We start from the raw sequence: 18697 nt of genomic DNA, 5'->3' as shown, positions 1-18697 counted from the left end.
TTTCAACCAGTCCCCTAAAGTGAGCTAAATATCTACCAGAACACTCTGAACACCCATGAAATCAGCCTGAGATGTTGTGTTACACACTGCTGGATCTTTATGGGGGCAGAAGACACTAGTGGAGAGGTAAAAGTGGAGTGGGAACACTCAGACTGATATCAGAGGATAAGCAGAAGGGGGAAGGAGCCACCTGAAGTGACCCTTGGAAAGTAATAACCCAATATAAAAGTGCCCTGTGGTTTGGGACCAGCATTAACTTGGAGTCTGGTTAAAAGCACTTGAAAATAACAAAAGAACATAGGAGCAACTGGTGGAATTGGGCGGTCATGGGCCTGGGCCTAAACCCATGGACTCAGGTCGGCCACCACTGGCAACCACCCATGCTGGAGAGAGTGCGGCAGAGCCTCCAGTTCCTGGTCCTTGTGACTCAGCTGTGCACTGCTTGCACCACTGCTCAGCAGGGCACAATCCTGCCTGCATGTGAGGTAGTTGGGAGGGCACTTTTTAGAACCACAGCCTTTCACATTCTGCACACACTGTGTGACCAGGGTCTAACCACACACTCCCCACCCATGCCTGAGAGAGCTTGACATGGATGCTAGACAGCAGTCTCTAGGACTGGCAGAGGATCTGGACACTCCCAGCCCCCTGCTTAAGGATCTTGACCCCTTCTCAGGCTGGAATTCCTCAGCGGTGGCAGCCTTGCGACAGAATGCACTCTGAGGGATGGGCCTGGTCCCCAGATAGAAGTCCCAGCAAAGGCACCACTGAAAGCAGACTCCCTGAACAAATATTGTTCATGTTTTAGTGGAGTGGGGGGTACAGAGCCAAGAAGGTGCATCAGGCAACCCCTGAGACAGTGGCTGGGGATGCGCACAGCCTGTGGGAGGTTGTGGTCTTCAGCTGAGTTTGCAGAGGGGGAGTCTGTGTGTTCTGGACCACACCGAGAGGAGCAGACTGAGGCTTCTCGCTGAGGCAGAGGTTTGGGTGCAGTTTCCTTTCCACTAAACCTCCAGAATGCCACAAAAAGGCACCAAAAACAAAAACAAAAACAAAAACAAAAAACAAACAAACAAAAAACAAAAAACGAACCAACCAAACGAACAAAACCTCCAGAGAAAAAAACCCTAAAAAATAGGTTTCCACAGAGCCGAGCTCCTTGATATGGGGTAGGACGACTCAACCCACGCAACACTGACTGAGAAACCCCCAGAAGGCAAGCCAAAAGAATGAGAGGACAACCACTACAGGGTCTTCATAAAACTGTAAAACCCCAACATCAGGAGAAAACAATATATTAAGTTCCCATTATTGCCCTAAAACCTGTATATTTCATAGATACAGGTTTTTTTTTTTTTTTAAATTCATTCTCATGATTCTTGTTCTTTTATTTGTTTAAACCTACCTACCATTACAACTAGAGGATTAATACAACATACTGCATAACAACCTTTTAAACTGAACTTTTTTCATACATATATCTGTTTTTCTTTTTCCTTTCTTTTTTCTTAATGCATATAGGTATAAGCTTCAAGGTAATAGTTTTCCCCTATTCAATACTACCCTTATATATGAACCAGTTTTAATCTCCCTTTATCTCCAGAAAGTTCAATCATTTAACAAAGATAAAAAGATACACCCAAGAAGAATCAAAATAACCTTCATCACCCATATCAAGGATTCAACCACTTCCCATCTTTTTCTTCTGTCAGTGTTTCTTTGTATTTGTTTTTATTCTGGTATTATATAAATCTTATTCGTGGGGTTTATTTTTGACTGGATTCTACTTTTTTCTTTGTTTATTGTCATTGACTTTTGTTGGACTTTTTATAGTCCATTTTTGTTTATATACCTTATAAATCTTACTTTGGGGGCTCATTATGCCTGGGTTTTCTCTTTTTTTCTTTCTCTCTCTTTCTATCTCTCTTTTTTCCTGTTTTCATTCTTCTGGGTGATGACTTCTGTTTGCTCCAAAGTGTTCCAGGGTGCACATTGCTTGGATCGTGGTTGATATATTCAGCTATACATCTCCTCAATCACCTCTCACCAAAATGATTAGGAGGAGGAATATCCACCAAAGGAAAAAATCAGAGACTGTGCCCTCTCCATCAGAACTATTGCATATAGATAAAGAATATGTAGGAAAAGGGAATTCAGGGTAACAATTATCCAGGCAATGGCTATGGAGGAGACAAACATTAGTGACAACATAGAATCTCTAAGGGCAGAAGTGAGAGCCACCCAGGCAGAAGATAAAATTATATTAATGAGATCCAATACAATTTAAATAGTCTAACAGCTAGGGTAACAGAGGCAGAAGATAAAATTAGTGATCTAGAGTACAAAATGATAGAGAAAAAGGATCAGGAGGAGGCATGGAACAAACAGCTTAGAAGCCATGAAAACAGAATTAGAGAAATAAAGGAAGCCATGAAACATTAAAACGTCAGAATTATTGAGATCCTTGAGAGGGTGGAAAAAGACTGAAGACTAGAATATAGCTGAACAAATTCTGAATGAAAATTTTCCCAGTCAGGGGAATGGAACAAGTGTTCATTTCCTAGAGGCAGAAAGAAACCCCCCAATATCAATGAATCTAGAAAGGCCATGAGGCACTTGTTTGTAAGGCTGATGAATCATAATTTTAGATAAGAAGATTGGAGAGCAGCTAGGAGGAAGAGATTCCTTACATACAGATGAAGGTCCATAAGAATGACATCAGACCTGTCCACAGAAACCTGGCAAGGCAGAAGTGAATGGCAAGGCATATGCAGGGCATGAAATGAGAAGAACATACATCCAAGAATACTTTATCCAGCAAGACTGACATTCAATATGAATGGAGAGTTGAAGAGCTTCCAAGACTGGCAAGGATTAAAAGAGTATGTGACTACCAAGCTGGCACTACAAGAAATATTAAGGGGGGGTTCTATAAAAGAAGAAATAAACCAAGAGTGACATAGAACAGAAATTTACAGAGACAATCTTTAGAAACAAAGACTTCACAGGCAACAAGATGTCAATAAAAACGTATCTTTCAATAATCATGCCCAACGTGAATGGACTCCTATAAAATGGCACAGGGTTGCAGATTAGATAAAACGACAGGACCTGTCCATATGCTGTCTGGAAGAGACAAATTTGGAAACTAAAGATACATCCAGACTGAAAGTGAAGGGATGGAGAAGTATCATTCATACCAATGGGCCTCAAAAGAAAGCTGGGGTAGAGATTCTCATATCAGATAAATTGGATTTTAAACTAAAGACTGTAGCCAGAGATACAGAAGGAGACCACATTATCCTTAAAGCATTCATCTACAAAGAGTATCTAACAATTATAAATATGTATGCACCAAATATGGGAATAGCCAAGTAAATAAGCCAACTGTTCATCAAAATAAAGACACATATTGATATGAATACGTTAAAAGTAGGGGATCTTAACATGCCACTCTCAGTAATAGATCTTCCAAGGAGAAAACCAATAAAGAAACAAGAGATTTAAATGACACATCAATGGACATATTCATGGACCTCATAGATATATACAGAACACTCCACCCTAAAACAACAGAATCATCATTCTTCTCGAGTACACATGGAACTTTCTCCAGAACACAACACATACTGGGTCACAAATCAGGGATCAACCAATACCAAAAGACTGAGATTATTCCATGCATATTCTCAGACCACAATGCTTTGAAACCAGGACTCAACTATTAAAAAAAAAAAAAAAAAAGTTTGGAAGGAATTCATACACTTGGAAGCTAAAGACCATCCTACACAAGAATGTTTGGATCAACCAGGAAATCAAATAGGAACTTATACAATTCATGGAAACCAATGATAATGAAGACACATCTGTCCAAAATCTATGGAATATGTCAAAGGTGGTCCTAAGGGAGACATACATAGCCAATCCAGCGTCACTCAAAGAAATGGAAAAATCTCAACACTGTTCTCCAAATTGGCTGCACCAACTTGCATTCCCACCAACAGTGTAAGAGGGTTCCCCTTTCTCCATATCCTCTCCAACACACGTTGTTTCCTGTCTTGCTAATTTTTGCCATTCTAACTGGTGTAAGGTGTGGAGATTCCTGAAGAAATTAAAAATAGAGCTTCCCTATGACCCTGAAATTGCACTACTGGGTATTTACCCCAAAGATACAGATGCAGTGATAAAAAGGGCCATGTGTACCCCAATGTTCATAGCAGCAAAATGGCCACGGTTGCCAAACTGTGGAAAGAACCAAGATGCCCTTCAACGGATGAATGGATAAGGAAGATGTGGTCCATATACACAATGGAGTATTATGCCTCCATCAGAAAGGACGAATACCCAACTTTTGTAGCAACATGGACAGGACTGGAAGAAATTATGCTGAGCGAAATAAGTCAAGCAGAGAGAGTCAAGTATCATATGGTCTCACTTATTTGTGGAGCATAACAAATAACATGGAGGACATGGGGAGATGGAGAGGAGAGGGAGTTGAGGGAAACTGGAAGGGGAGATGAACCATGAGAGACTATGGACCCTGAAAAACAACCAGAGGGTTATGACGGGGCGGCGGGGGGGGTGGGGGTGGGTGGGAGGTTGAGGAACCAGGTGGTGGGTAATAGGGAGGGCACGTACTGCATGGAGCACTGGGTGTGATGCCAAAACAATGAACACTGTTATGCTGTAAATAAACACATAAAAATAAATTAATTAATTAAAAAAAATCCACAGCAAATGTCATTCTCAATGGGGAAAAGCTGACAGCCTTCCCGTTGAGATCAGGAAGAAGACAAGGATGTCCAACCTCACCACTGTTCTTCAACATAGTAATAGAAGTCCTAGCAAGAGCAATCAGAAAACAAAAAGAACTATAAGTATTCAAATGGGCAAAGAAGAAGTCAAACTCTCTCTATTCACAGATGACATAATACTTTATATGGAAAAACCAAGATTCCACACCCAAACTACTAGAACTCATACAGCAATTCAGTAATGTGTCAGGATACAAAACCAATGTATAGAAATCAGTTGTTTTCTTATACAATAACAATGAAAATATAGAAAGGGAAATCAGAGAATTGATTCTATTTACTATAGCACTAAGAAACATAAGACACCTGGGGATAAACATAACCAAAGAGATAAAGGATCTGTGCTCAAGGAACTACAGAATATTCATGAAAGAAATAGAAGAAGACACGAAAAGATGGAAAAGCTTTCCATGCTCATGGATCAGAAGAATAAACATTGTTAAAATGTCTATACTCCCCAGAGCGATCTATACTTTCAGTGCCATCCCAATCAAAATTCCACTGGCATTTTTCAAAGAGGTGGAACAAACAATCCTAAAACTTGTATGGAACCAGAAGAGACCCCCAACTGCTAAGGAAATATTGAACAAGAAAAACAAAACTGGGTGCATTATATGCCTGATTTCAAGGTTTACAACAAAACTGTGATCATCAACACATCTGGTACTGGGACAGAAACAGACACATGGACCAGTGGAACAGAGTAGAGAGCCCAGATGTAGACTCTCAGCTCTATGGTGAGCTAATCTTCGACAAAGCAGGAAAAAATGACAGTATGTTCAATAAATGGTGTTGGGAAAATTGGGCAACTATATATAGAAGAATGAAACTTAAGAATTCACTTATATCATACTCAAAGATAAACTCAAAATGGATGGAAGTCCTCATGTGAGGTAAATACATCAAAATCCTAGAGGAGAATATAGGCAGTAACCTCTTTGACATTGGCCACAGCAACTTCTTTCAAGACAACTCTCAAAAGAAAAAGGAAACAAAAGCAAAAATGAAATTTTGGGACTTTATCAAGATCAAAAGCTTCTGTACAGCAAAGGAAACAGTCAAAAAAAAAAAAAAAGAGCCAACCCAGGGAATGGGAGAAGAATTCATGAATGACACTACAGACAAAGGGCTTATATCCAAGATCCTAAATAACTCCTCAAACTCAACACCCAAAAATCAGATTAGCGTGTCCAAAAATGGCCAGAAGACATGAGCAGACACTTCTCCAAGGAAGACATACAAATAGCTAACAGATACATGAGAAATGTTCACCATGATTAGCCATTAGGGAAATTCAAATCAAAACCACATTGAGGTACAACTTTACACCAGTTAGTATCACAAAGATTAACAAGGCAGGAAAGAACAAATGTTGGAGAGGATGTGGAGAAAGGGGAACCCTCTTACACTTTTGGTGGGAATGCACATTGGTGCAACCACTTTGGAAAACTGTGTGGAGATTCATCAAAAAAATTAAAAATAGAGATTCCTTATGACCCTGCAATTGCCCTACTGGGTATTTACCCCAAAGATGCAGATTTAATGAAAAGAGCCATCTGTAGACCAATGTTCATAGCAGCAATATCCACAATCGCCAAATAGTGGCAAGAGCCAAGATGCCCTTCAACAGACAAGTGAATAAGGAAGATATAGTCCATATCTACAACAGAACATAACACAGCCATCATAAAGGATGAAAACCCAACTTCTGTATTTAGATGGACCAGACTGGAGGTTTTAAGTTAAGCAGAGAAAGCCAATTATCATATGGTTTCCCTTACTTGTGGAACATAAGGAATAACATGGAGGACATTAGGAAAAGGAAATGAAAAGTGAAGGGACAGCAATTGGAGGAGAGTGGTACCGTGAGAGACTGTGGGCTTTAAGAAACAAGCTGAGGGTTTTAGAGGGAAGCAGTTCAGGGTTGTGTGAACCTGGTGGTGGGTATATAAGAGGGCACGTATTTCATAAAGCACTGGATGTGGTGCATAAGGAATGAATTTTGGAACACTGAAAAAATTAAATATGTTTTCTTTAAAAAAGCATACAAGCACACACATGATAAAGTTTTTTTGGTTCTGTTGTTGATGATGATGTTATTGGTGTTTTTTTTTTTTCTTTTTCTTTCTGGACATAATGACCAGATGGAGAAATTCACACAGAAAGAAAGAACAGGAAGTACTACTCACAGTCCTGGATTTAATCACTGTAGATATAAGTGAGATGTCTGAACTAGAATTAAAAATAACAATTATAACTATACTAGGTGGGATTGAAAGCAACATAGATGACAATAGACATCCCTTACTGTAAAGATAAAAGAACTAAAATCTAGTCAAGCCAAAATTAAAAAGACTATTACCAGGATGCAGTCTCAAATGGAGGCCAAAGAAATGGAGATGAATGAAGCAGAAGAGTGAATAAGTGATAGGAAGATAAAGTCATTGGGAAAAAATAAGCTATAAAGAATAGGGAAAGGAAACTATTAGATCAGGAAGGTAGACTTAGGGAACTCAGCTATTCCACAAAGCAAAATAATATCTGTACCATAAGGACCAAGAAGAAAAAGAGCAGGAAAAGGGGGAAGAAGATTAATTTGAATATATTATAGCTGAGGACTTCCTTAATCTGGGGATGGAAACAGGCATTAAAGTCCAGGAGAGGGGCGCCTAGGTGGCTCAGTGGGTTAAAGCCTCTGCCTTCAGCTCAGGTCATGATCCCAGGGTCCTGGGATCAAGCCCTGCATTGGGCTCTCTGCTCCACCGGGAGCCTGCTTCCTCCTCTCTCTCTGCCTGCCTCTCTGCCTAGTTGTGATTTCTCTCTGTCAAATAAATAAAATATATTAAAAAAAAAGTCCAGGAGACTCCTCAAAAATCAATAAAAAGTAGATGAACATGATGAGCTATCAGGGAAACGTACAAATTACAAAGATGAATAGAATATTCTGAAAGAGGCTTGAAAGAAAATGGCTTTAACCGACAAGGTTAAAAACATAATTAAAAATAGAGCTTCCCTATGACCCTTCAATTGCACTGCTGGGTATTTACCCCAAAGATACAGATGCAGTGATAAAAAGGGCCATCTGTACCCCAATGTTCATAGCAGCAATGGCTACGGTCACCAAACTGTAGAACGAACCAAGATGCCCTTCAACGGATGAATGGATAAGGAAGATGTGGTCCATATACACAATGGAGTATTATGCCTCCATCAGAAAGGATGAATACCCAACTTTTGTAGCAACATGGACGGGACTGGAAGAAATTATGCTGAGCGAAATAAGTCAAGCAGAGAGAGTCAAGTATCATATGGTCTCACTTATTTGTGGAGCATAACAAATAACATGGAGGACATGGGGAGATGGAGAGGAGAAGGAGTTGAGGGAAACTGGAAGGGGAGATGAACCATGAGAGACTATGGACTCTGAAAAACAACCAAAGGGTTTTGAAGGGGTGGGGGTGGCGGGAGGTTGAGGAACCAGGTGGTGGGTAATAGGGAGGGCACGTAGTGCATGGAGCACTGGGTGTGGTGCAAAAACAATGAACACTGTTTTGCTGAAAATAAACAAATAATAATAATAATAAAAACAAAACAAAACAAAAAAAAAACCTGTAAGACTGGCAGCAGACCTGACCACACAGACCGGGAGGCTAGAAAGGACTAGCAAGACATATTCAATGTTCTACATGGGGAAAATGTGCAGCCAGCAATACCTTATCCAGCAAGGCTGTTATTCAGTATAGAAGGAGGGATAAACAGTTTCTAAGACAAGTGAAAGCTAAAGGAATTCATGAACACTAAACCACCCTACAAGAAATACTAAAGGGGACCTTTTGAGTTGAAGGAAGACCAAAAAGTAACAAACACTAGATAGTAACAGAGACAGCCAAATATATAAATGAATTAATAACAAAGTTAAAAAAACTCATTGAAAATAATACAATAATAGTAGGGTACTTTAACTTCCCCCTCAGAGCAATGGGCACATCTAACCAGAACATCAAAAAGGAAACAGCTTTAAACACTGGACCAGATGGACTTAACAGATATATTCAAGATATTCCACCCTAAACTAGCAAAAGACACATTCTTCTTCAGTCTACATGGAACATTCTCCAGAATAGATCACATACTAGGTTTAAAACCTGGTCTCGCCAGTACAAAAAGATTAATATAATACCATAAATATTTTCAATACTTGACACTATGAATCTTGAAGTCAACCACAAGAAAAAAAAATGTAAGGACCAAAAATACATGGAGATTAAAGAACATCCTCCTAAAGCATAAATGGGGAAATGAGAAAATTAAAGAAACATAGTATTAGAAGTCCTAGCAACAGCAATCAGACAACAAAGAGAAATGAAAGGCATCCAAATTGGCAATGAAGAAGGAAAACTCTCTCTCTTCGTAGATGACATGATACCTTGTATGGGAATCCCAAAATACTCCACCCCTAAAGTACTAGAACTCATACAGCAATTCAGGAATGTGGCAGGATACAAAGTCAGTGTACAGAAATCAGTAGTGTTCTTGTACACGAACAATGAAAATGCAGAAAGGAAAATTAGAGAATTGATTCCACTTACTATAGCACCAAGAACCATACGATACCTGGGAATAAACCTAACCAAAGAAGTAAAGGATCTGTATTCGAAGAACTACAGAACACTCATGAAAGAAATTGAAGAAGAAACAAAAAGATGGAAGACGATTCCATGCTCTTGGATTGGAAGTATAAACATTGTTAAAATGTCTATACTGCCTAGAGCAATCTATACTTTTAATGCCATTCCGATCAAAATTCCACTGGTATTTTTCAAAGAGCTGGAGCAAATAATCCTAAAATTTGTATACAAGCAGAAGAGACCCCGAATTGCTAAGGAAATGTTGAAAAAGAAAAACAAAGCGGTGGCATCACGTTACCTGATTTCAAGCTTTACTAAAAAGCTGTGATCACCAAGACAGCATGGTATTGGCATAAAAACAGACATATAGACCAGTGGAACAGAGTAGAGAGCCCAAATATGGACCCTCAACTCTATGGTCAAATAATCTTCAACAAAGCAGGAAAAAATATACGGTGGAAAAAAGACAGTCTCTTCAATAAATGGTGCTGGGAAAATTGGACAGCTATGTGCAGAAGAATGAAACTCGACCATTTTCTTACACCATACACAATGAAACTCGAATTGATAAAAGACCTCAGCATGAGGCAGGAATCCATCAGAATCCTAGAGGAGAACATAGGCAGTAACCTCTTTGACAGAAACTTCTTTCAAGATATGTCTCCAAAGGCCAAGGGAAAAAAAGCAAAAATGAACTTTTGGGACTTCATCAAGATCAAAAGCTTCTGCACAGCAAAGGAAACAGTCAACAAAACAAAGAGGCAACCCACGGAATGGGAGAAGATATTTGTAAATGACAGTACAGACAAAAGGCTGATATCCAGGATCTATAAAGAACTTCTCAAACTCAACACGCACAAAACAGATAATCATGTCAAAAATGGGCAGAAGACTTGAACAGACACCTCTCCAATGAAGACATACAAATATCTATCAGACACATGAAAAAATGTTCATCATCACTAGCCATCAGGGAGATGAAAATCAAAACCACATTGAGATACCACCTTACTCAAATTAGAATGGCCAAAATTATCAAGACAGGAAACAACGTGTGTTGGAGAGAATGTGGAGAAAGGGGAACCCTCTTAGACTGTTGGTGGGAATGCAAGTTGGCACAGCCACTTTGGAGAACAGTGTGGAGATTCCTTAAGAAATTAAAAAGAGGTTCCCTATGACCCTAAAATTTTTCTACTGGGTATTTACCCCAAGGATACAGATGTAGCGAAAAGAAGAGCCATCTGTACCCCAATGTTTATAGTGGCAATGGCCACAGTCACCAAACTGTGGAAAGAACCAAGATGCCCTTCAAGGGATGAATGGATAAGGAAGATGTGGTCCATATACACGATGGAGTATTATGCCTCCAACAGAAAGGATGAATACCCAACTTTTGTAGCAACACGGATGGGACTGGAAGAGATTATGCTGAGTGAAATAAGTCAAGAAGAGAGAGTCAATTATCATATGGTTTCACTTATTTATGGAGCATAACAAATGACATGGAGGACATAGGGAGATGGAGAGGAGAAGGGAGTTGAGGGAAATTGGAAGAGGAGATGAACCATGAGAGACTATGAACTCTGAAAAACAATCTGAGGGTTTTGAAGGGGTGGGGGTGGGAGGTTGGGGGAGCCAGGTGGTGGGTATTATGGAGGGTACATATGGCATGGAGCACTGGGTGTGGTGCATAAACAATGAATTCTGTTATGCTGAAAAGAAAAAAGAAGTGTAAAAGGACAAGCCACAGATAGGGAGAAAATATTTACAAATTACATAGATGAAACCCTTAAAACTCTAGAATAAGGAAACATGGACCCAGTTTTTTTTAGGCAAATATTCAGAAAAGACATTTTAACAAAGAAAATATACAGATGACAAATATGCTTATAAAAAGATGTTCAGCATCATTAATCATAAAAGAAATACACACCAAGACCACAAAGAAACTGGTTACTGTACAACAATGAGTGTGGCTAATATAAAAAAAAATGTGATAATACCAAATACTGAGGAGGTTTCAGAGCAAATTAAACTCTTGTACATTTTGGCAGGAAAGCAAAATGATTAAGTTATGTTGGAAAATTTATACAGTAATTGTCATATATTGCCTTATATGTATATTATACAATAGAATTTAAAGGTAACAATGAATTTTAGAAATATAACAAATTTTAAAAAACAAATATTTCAAAATTAAAAATAAACAAGTATTGAGTAGCAAAGCAAGCTGCAGAAAAATAGCAAACATGTTATAAAACTTATGTTTAAAATAATGCTCAGCTGAGTTAGATTATGAGACATATCAGTTTTATTTCAGACTTGCTGACAGTGTAACCATTAAGGAAAAACACTTTCTTGAATAAATGTAAGAATGCATTTATATAGTTAAAATAAAGAAGTACTAAATAAAGTTGTAACCAAGTATATGATTAGTTTTATAAAGTTTAGAGCCATCATATTCTAAGGAGTTGCACTCTATATACCCGAGTCTTAATGATGCATAGTCATCTCCAAGAAATGTCATGTGCAGGCCATTGAAAAAGAACTATTATTTTTCTTCCCATACTACATTTAAAAAACAAATATGAGACAGAAAATGCATAGTATCCATTCATAAATGTATATGTCCTATTTATTATATGTTTTATACATTAAATATCATACACAGGATTTATAATATATAGTATATTTAAATCTATACCTATATGCATCTAAAGATTGTTAGAATACACAAAAACTGAATGATAACTGTTAGCATTAGAGAGGGGAAAGGAATAGAATAAAGGGTAAAGGATAAAAATTAATTATATTTTACTGGTAATCAGTTATTTCTACACTTAAATGCTACAATAAAAAATAAATTAAATTATTTTTGAAGAGTATTTGATATTTCTAATATTGCTATATACACTGTATTTTCAAATGTCATAAAAATGATTTTACAGAGAATTTTTAATGACTGACTTTGCAGACTAATCCCAGATTTCTAAGAGTTTAGGATAAAGATGAAGGAAATAAAGAGTGTTAATATTTTGCTGCAAAACTTGGAGAATGAGAAGTGGATTTAAGGTGGATTGTTTTATTCAAATGAATTCTCTGAACTTTACACAATGTCTACACTGTGCATGCAATTCTTTTGTAATCAGTGGAAGAATTTAAAAAGAGAGGAAAAAGGGAAAATATCCTCAAGATGTAAAGTCTGATAATGACCAGACACTAAAAATTATATAGATATTGGGTCAGGATGGCAGATTGAGGCACGTTTCTCTCCTCTTACCGCAAATCCTTTTTAATAACAGGAAAGGCAGATTTCTGTATATAAAGAATAACTCCAGAATGACACAGGGTAAAGAAAGGGCAGATTCTTGGAAGATGGAAAGCAGATGGGGCAAGGGAACGAGGTGGGGGCTGTGGTGAGAAGACTGGGGGCCCTGAACTGAAGAGGTGGCACGCTGGGTACATGAATGTTGTGGGCCCAGAGGCTCCCTACTTTGGAAGGGGACGGAGCTGGTAGCCAAAAGAGCCTTCCAGGTTCAAGGCAGTGGTGAGTGTGAGTCCTGATGATGGGGTGGGAGAGCGCGGTGTTTCGCAGGAAAGGGAAGCCTCTCTCCTGGCAGGAAGCTGCACTATGGGAAGATGGAGGAGACTGCAGCAGCTGCAGAGGCTGGTGGCAGCCAGATGTGGCAGAGTGGCTGCTGCAAGCAGTGAGGCTAAGGGCCCCTGAGCCCAGTGCTGGGGACACTGCAGCAATCCGCTTCACCTTCCTCAGTGCCCTCCAATACACGCTTCTCCTCTATGGATCCTAACCTCTCAGCTCCTGCAAACACCCAACCCATCACCTGCTGATCCTTTTTCCACCACAAGGTCACAGCAGAGGCAGAGCGACAAGGTGTCCCATTTGGGCACATGAGGCCCACGATCCCCGGACTTGGGGAGGTGGGCACTGAACTAGAAAACTGGAGGATGGGGGTTAGTGGGTGCCCAACGGGAAAATTGGGGTCACTGCCCCTGACGGGTGATGAGGGAGACTAAGAAAGGTAATTTGGGGACTGTGGTGTGTGTGTTGGGGGGAGCTGAAGAGTACCTGAAGGATGTACAAAGGTAGTCAGACATGAAAATACATTTTTTGTAGGTGCTCAGCAGGAATATGGAGATGACCAGGAAGAGACATGAAGGAGATATGAACACCAGGCATGTAGATGGGAGGCAAAAGGGATGAAGAATAGATGGCAATGGGAACAGGACTAGGGGAGTGACATTAGTAGAAATGGAGTAATGGGGTGGGGACTAAGAAATGGTAAATATTTGTGTTTGGTGTGGGGCTCTAGGATGGCAACAGAGGATCAGGCATTATGCAAAAAAAAAACTGCTCCATCTGTGGCCTCAAACCACTACAACCATCTCCTCTCTAATCCTGCAGCACAGCCAAAGAATCCTGGAGGGAGCACACTGAAGGCAAATACACAGTAGTATCTTGATACCCAGTATTCCTGCTGGACACATATGAATACCTTGGGCAGAATGCACCTGGTGCCCAGAGAATTTGCAATACAGAGGGGGAAGAGCTCACTCTATAATATGCCAAATGTTTCTCCTTAGCCTCTTTCCACCTCCTGCAGGTATGAAGACCCTTCACAAAAAGGAGGCTGCAGGGCAGCAAACAAGGGAAACTGTTAATCATCACATTGGATCTGCAAACATGAGGAAGAAAAAGACCTGTCAAAAGAAGCAGAGGGGCAGACCTTCATCCCAGCCCCAAAGGAACATAGTGGGCTGCAGAATTTCACATGGATGGAAAGAAGGCAACGAACCCATCACCCAGTGGAAAGGAACTGTTCTGGATTAGGTGCCTATCAATGCCTCTCTTTACCTGGTCAAATATGATGGAATTGACTGTGTCTATGGACTGGAACTTCACAGAGATGGAAGGATTTTAAAGCTTAAAATCCTTCCTGATAAGGTGCCATTTTCTCAAGTCAGAAATGTGCACCTTGCAAATATCATAATTGGTAAAGCTGCGGAACTTATGTTTGAGGGTGAACATGGTTCTAAAGATGAATGGAGGGGAATGGTCTTAGCCCAAGCACCAATCATGAAAGCCTGGTTTTATATTACCTATGAGAAGGATCCTGTTTTATACATGTACCAGCTTCTAGATGATTACAGAGAAGGAGATCTCCGTATCATGCCAGAGACCAGTGAGTCTCCTCCACCAGAGAGGGAGCCAGAAGGAGTTATAGATGGCCTCATAGGTAAACATGTGGAATATACCAAAGAAGATGGCTCCAAAAGGACAGGCAAGGTCATTCACCAAGTCAAAGCCAAACCCTCTGTGTATTTCATCAAGTTTGATGGTGACTTCCATATCTATGCTTATGATTTGGTGAAAAAGTCCTAGCTGTTAGGGTAAAATTTGCCACATTTCTGGAAGCAAGTGTATGTTTTGGATACACACAAATATGTTACATTTTCAGTGCATTTAAACTTAGGATCCTTTTTAACCCCAAATCTTAACCAGCATAACTGTTATCTGTTCTGAAAAATACAATTGCATATGGATATGACGTACCGTGTGTAAGGAATTTGTCTTGTTGAAAAGATTGGGTGTGTTTGGTGAATAGGGCATGAAAGTAAGGAACAGCTGTACATGCAGGCTATGGACAACCGTAGGCTAGTATCATAATTAGTCATCTTTAAAAAGAACAGGAATCAGCTGGTCTAGTCTAGAAAGGGGTGGAGAAGAAGGAACTAGAAATGGGCTGTGTGGGGAGGGAGAAAGGAAGGTGACTGCTTAGAAGGAGATGGGAAAGGACCAGAAATGGAGAGGTTCCCCGGAAGAGGGATGACCTAAGGAGAGAGGTAACCCACTGGGACAGGGTGGAAAATTAGCAGAGGGAGAGTGAGATCTTGGGGCTTAGAGGAAAACAGTACTCCTTGAGAAGAAAGGGGCAAAAAGAAGCTTTGAAGGGGTCCAGAGCAAAGAGGAGAAAGAAGTTCTCAGGAATCTCGCAAGGGGCTAAAGGACTCAAAGGGAGGGTCTATGCATGAGTAAGGAGACAGAAGGGAAGGAATGCTGAGGAACAAAGAATTCCAAGAAGAAAGGCTGAAAGAGGAAGTGAGAACACAGAAAAGGAAGTGTGGGGAGTGAGGCCCATGAGAGATAAGGAAGCCCAGGGAAAAGATGGACTTCTGGCAGTATCCACATTTCTCTCTCTGGCTCTTCGACAGCTGTCAAAGAACCAAATGGGTTGGAAGTTCCCTGGAATGGCATCTTGACAAGGATGACTCAAGAGTTAAGCCTTTTATACCTAAAAGGCTTTTCTTATCTCAGGGAACTTATGTCACACCTGTCATGTAGAACCCCAAGCCTCAGCCTGAACACACTTACTTACCTGACTCCCCATGAGCAGGGGCCTGTAAACAGCCTCCTCAGTTTTCCCAGAGGACCCTGGTGCAGTAAATCTTGGACCTGAAGTTCTCGGTTCAATCCCCCTACACTGGATAAACAGTTCTTGTGAGAAATGGATTTGGGGGGGAAGGGCACTTAGATCTTAAGAGATTTCCCACCTTGCATTTGGAAAGTATTTTAAACAGAAAAATAGAAACTTGCTGAAACCAGGTACAGCAGTCCTCTCACAATCTTTTCTCCTACTGGACTGTGCCTTGCTTCCCTACAGAGGAGGGCCAGTAGAGGATTGAGCCTAATGTTTCTCTCTAGGATGTGATGAGTACTTGACAGTCCATATTTCTCTCTGCAGCTGCATGAAACCACAGGTGGTTACACTGTATAATGCCACATAGAGGGGTGATGGCTGGCAGGGAGAGTGTACAATAATTCCAACAAAGTCCCTCAGAAATACTGTGTCGTGACACACTGGGTCTGCGTCTTCTTTTTTTCCTCCTTGCCTTTCCCCAGTCCTGCTGTGGAAGTTTCCTTCAAAACACTCTCTGGTTTCCCCACCTACCACTTCACTAGAATATACCCCTGCCCTCCAAGAAAGACTTAAGATGACCTCACCACCCAGGCTTCCCTAACTCCATGCATGAGGGGAATGGGGAGGCAGAGAGCTTCTAGAAATCAAAAGGTGGTAATTCTATTTCATTCTTTCCATCCAACATAACCTGAAACTGTTTATTTCGATAAATACAAAAAGCAAGACCACCTCAGCATAGTAGGCTTAGTTTTCTTTCATGCATCACACAATTCAGTTTAGCAAACTACCTGCTGGCCACCCATTGGCCAATTTCACCCAGCTGTCATGTTTTGTATGATGTTCATATTTTATTTCCTATATATTTAATTTGATTTATATTTTTATTTGTTTATTTACAGCATAACAGTGTTCATTGTTTTGACATCACACCCAGTGCTCCATGCAGTACGTGCCCTCCCTATTACCCACCACCTGGTTCCTCAATCTCCCACCCCCCACCCCCGCCCCTTCAAAACCCTCAGGTTGTTTTTCAGAGTCCATAGTCTCTCATGGTTCATCTCCCCCTTCCAGTTTCCCTCAACTCCCTCTCCTCTCCATCTCCCCATGTCCTCCATGTTATTTGTTATGCTCCACAAATAAGTGAGACCATATGATACTTGACTCTCTCTGCTTGACTTATTTCGCTCAGCATAATCTCTTCCAGTCCCGTCCACGTTGCTACAAAAGTTGGGTATTCATCCTTTCTGATGGAGGCATAATACGCCATTGTGTATATGGACCACATCTTCCTTATCCATTCATCCGTTGAAGGGCATCTTGGTTCTTTCCACAGTTTGGCGACCGTAGCCATTGCTGCAATAAACATTGGGGTACACATGGCCCTTCTTTTCACTACATCTGTATCTTTGGGGTAAATGCCCAGCAGTGCAATTGCAGGGTCATAGGGAAGCTCTATTCTAAATTTCTTCAGGAATCTCCACACTCTTCTCCAGAGTGGCTGCACTAACTTGCATTCCCACCAACAGTGTAAGAGGGTTCCCCTTTCTCCACAACCTCTCCAACACACGTTGTTTCCTGTCTTGCAAATTTTGGCCATTCTAACTGGTGTCAGGTGGTATCTCAATGTGGTTTTAATTTGAATCTCCCTGATGGCTAGTGATGATGAACATTTTTTCATGTGTCTGATAGCCATTTGTATGTCTTCATTGGAGAAGTGTCTGTTCATATCTTCTGCCCATTTTTTGATATGATTATCTGTTTTGTGTGTGTTGAGTTTGAGAAGTTCTTTATAGATCCTGGATATCAACCTTTTGTCTGTACTGTCATTTGCAAATATCTTCTCCCATTCCGCGGGTTGCCTTTTTGTTTTGTTGACTGTTTCCTTTGCTGTGCAGAAGCTTTTGATCTTGATGAAGTCCCAAAAGTTCATTTTCGCTTTTGTTTCCTTGGCCTTTGGAGACATATCTTGAAAGAAGTTGCTGTGACTGATATCGAACAGGTTACTGCCTATAATATCCTCTAGGATTCTGATGGATTTCTGTCTCACGTTGAGGTCTTTTATCCATTTCGAGTTTATCTTTGTGTACGGTGTAAGAGAATGGTCGAGTTTCATTCTTCTACATATCGCTGTCCAGTTTTCCCAGCACCATTTATTGAAGAGACTGTCTTTTTTCCACTGAATATTTTTTCCTGTTTTGTCGAAGATCATTTCACAATAGAGTTGAGGGTCCATATCTGGGCTCTTCACTCTGTTCCACAGGTGTCTGTGTCTATTTTTATGCCAGGACCATGCTGTCTTGGTGATCACAGCTTTGTAGTAAAGCTTGAAATCGGGGTAACGTGATGCCGCCAGTTTTGTTTTTGTTTTTCAGCATTTCCTTAGAAATTCGGGGTCTCTTCTGATTCCATAGAAATTTTAGGATTATTTGCTCCAGCTCTTTGAAAAATACCGGTGGAATTTTGATCGGAATGGCATTAAAAGTATAGATTGCTCTAGGCAGTATAGACATTTTAGCAATGTTTATTCTTCCAATCCAAGAGCATGGAACAGTCTTCCATCTTTTTGTGTCTTCTTCAATTTCGTTCATGAGTGTTCCGTAGTTCCTCGAGTACCGGTCCTTTACCTCTTTGGTTAGGTTTATTCTCAGGTATCTTATGTTTCGTGGTGTTATAGTAAATGGAATCGATTCCCTAATTTCCCTTTCTGTATTTTCATTGTTAGTGTATAAGAAAGCCACTGATTTCTGTACATTGACTTTGTATCCTGCCACGTTACTGAATTGCTGTATGAGTTCTAGTAGTTTGGGGGTGGAGTCTT

General features: G+C 40.3%; 1 protein-coding gene across 1 annotated transcript; it reads left to right on the top strand.

Moving 5' to 3' along the window:
- The first annotated feature begins 14066 nt into the window (after positions 1 to 14066).
- Positions 14067 to 14843, top strand: LOC123935381 (spindlin-2-like). The gene is given in 1 exon segment (XM_045996131.1): positions 14067 to 14843. A coding segment is annotated over 1 exon segment (777 nt).
- Positions 14844 to 18697: the final 3854 nt, after the last annotated feature.

The sequence above is a fragment of the Meles meles genome, chromosome X (assembly GCF_922984935.1).
Source record: "Meles meles chromosome X, mMelMel3.1 paternal haplotype, whole genome shotgun sequence".
Taxonomy (NCBI): domain Eukaryota; kingdom Metazoa; phylum Chordata; class Mammalia; order Carnivora; family Mustelidae; genus Meles; species Meles meles.
This window is presented reverse-complemented; position numbering and strand designations above follow the sequence as displayed.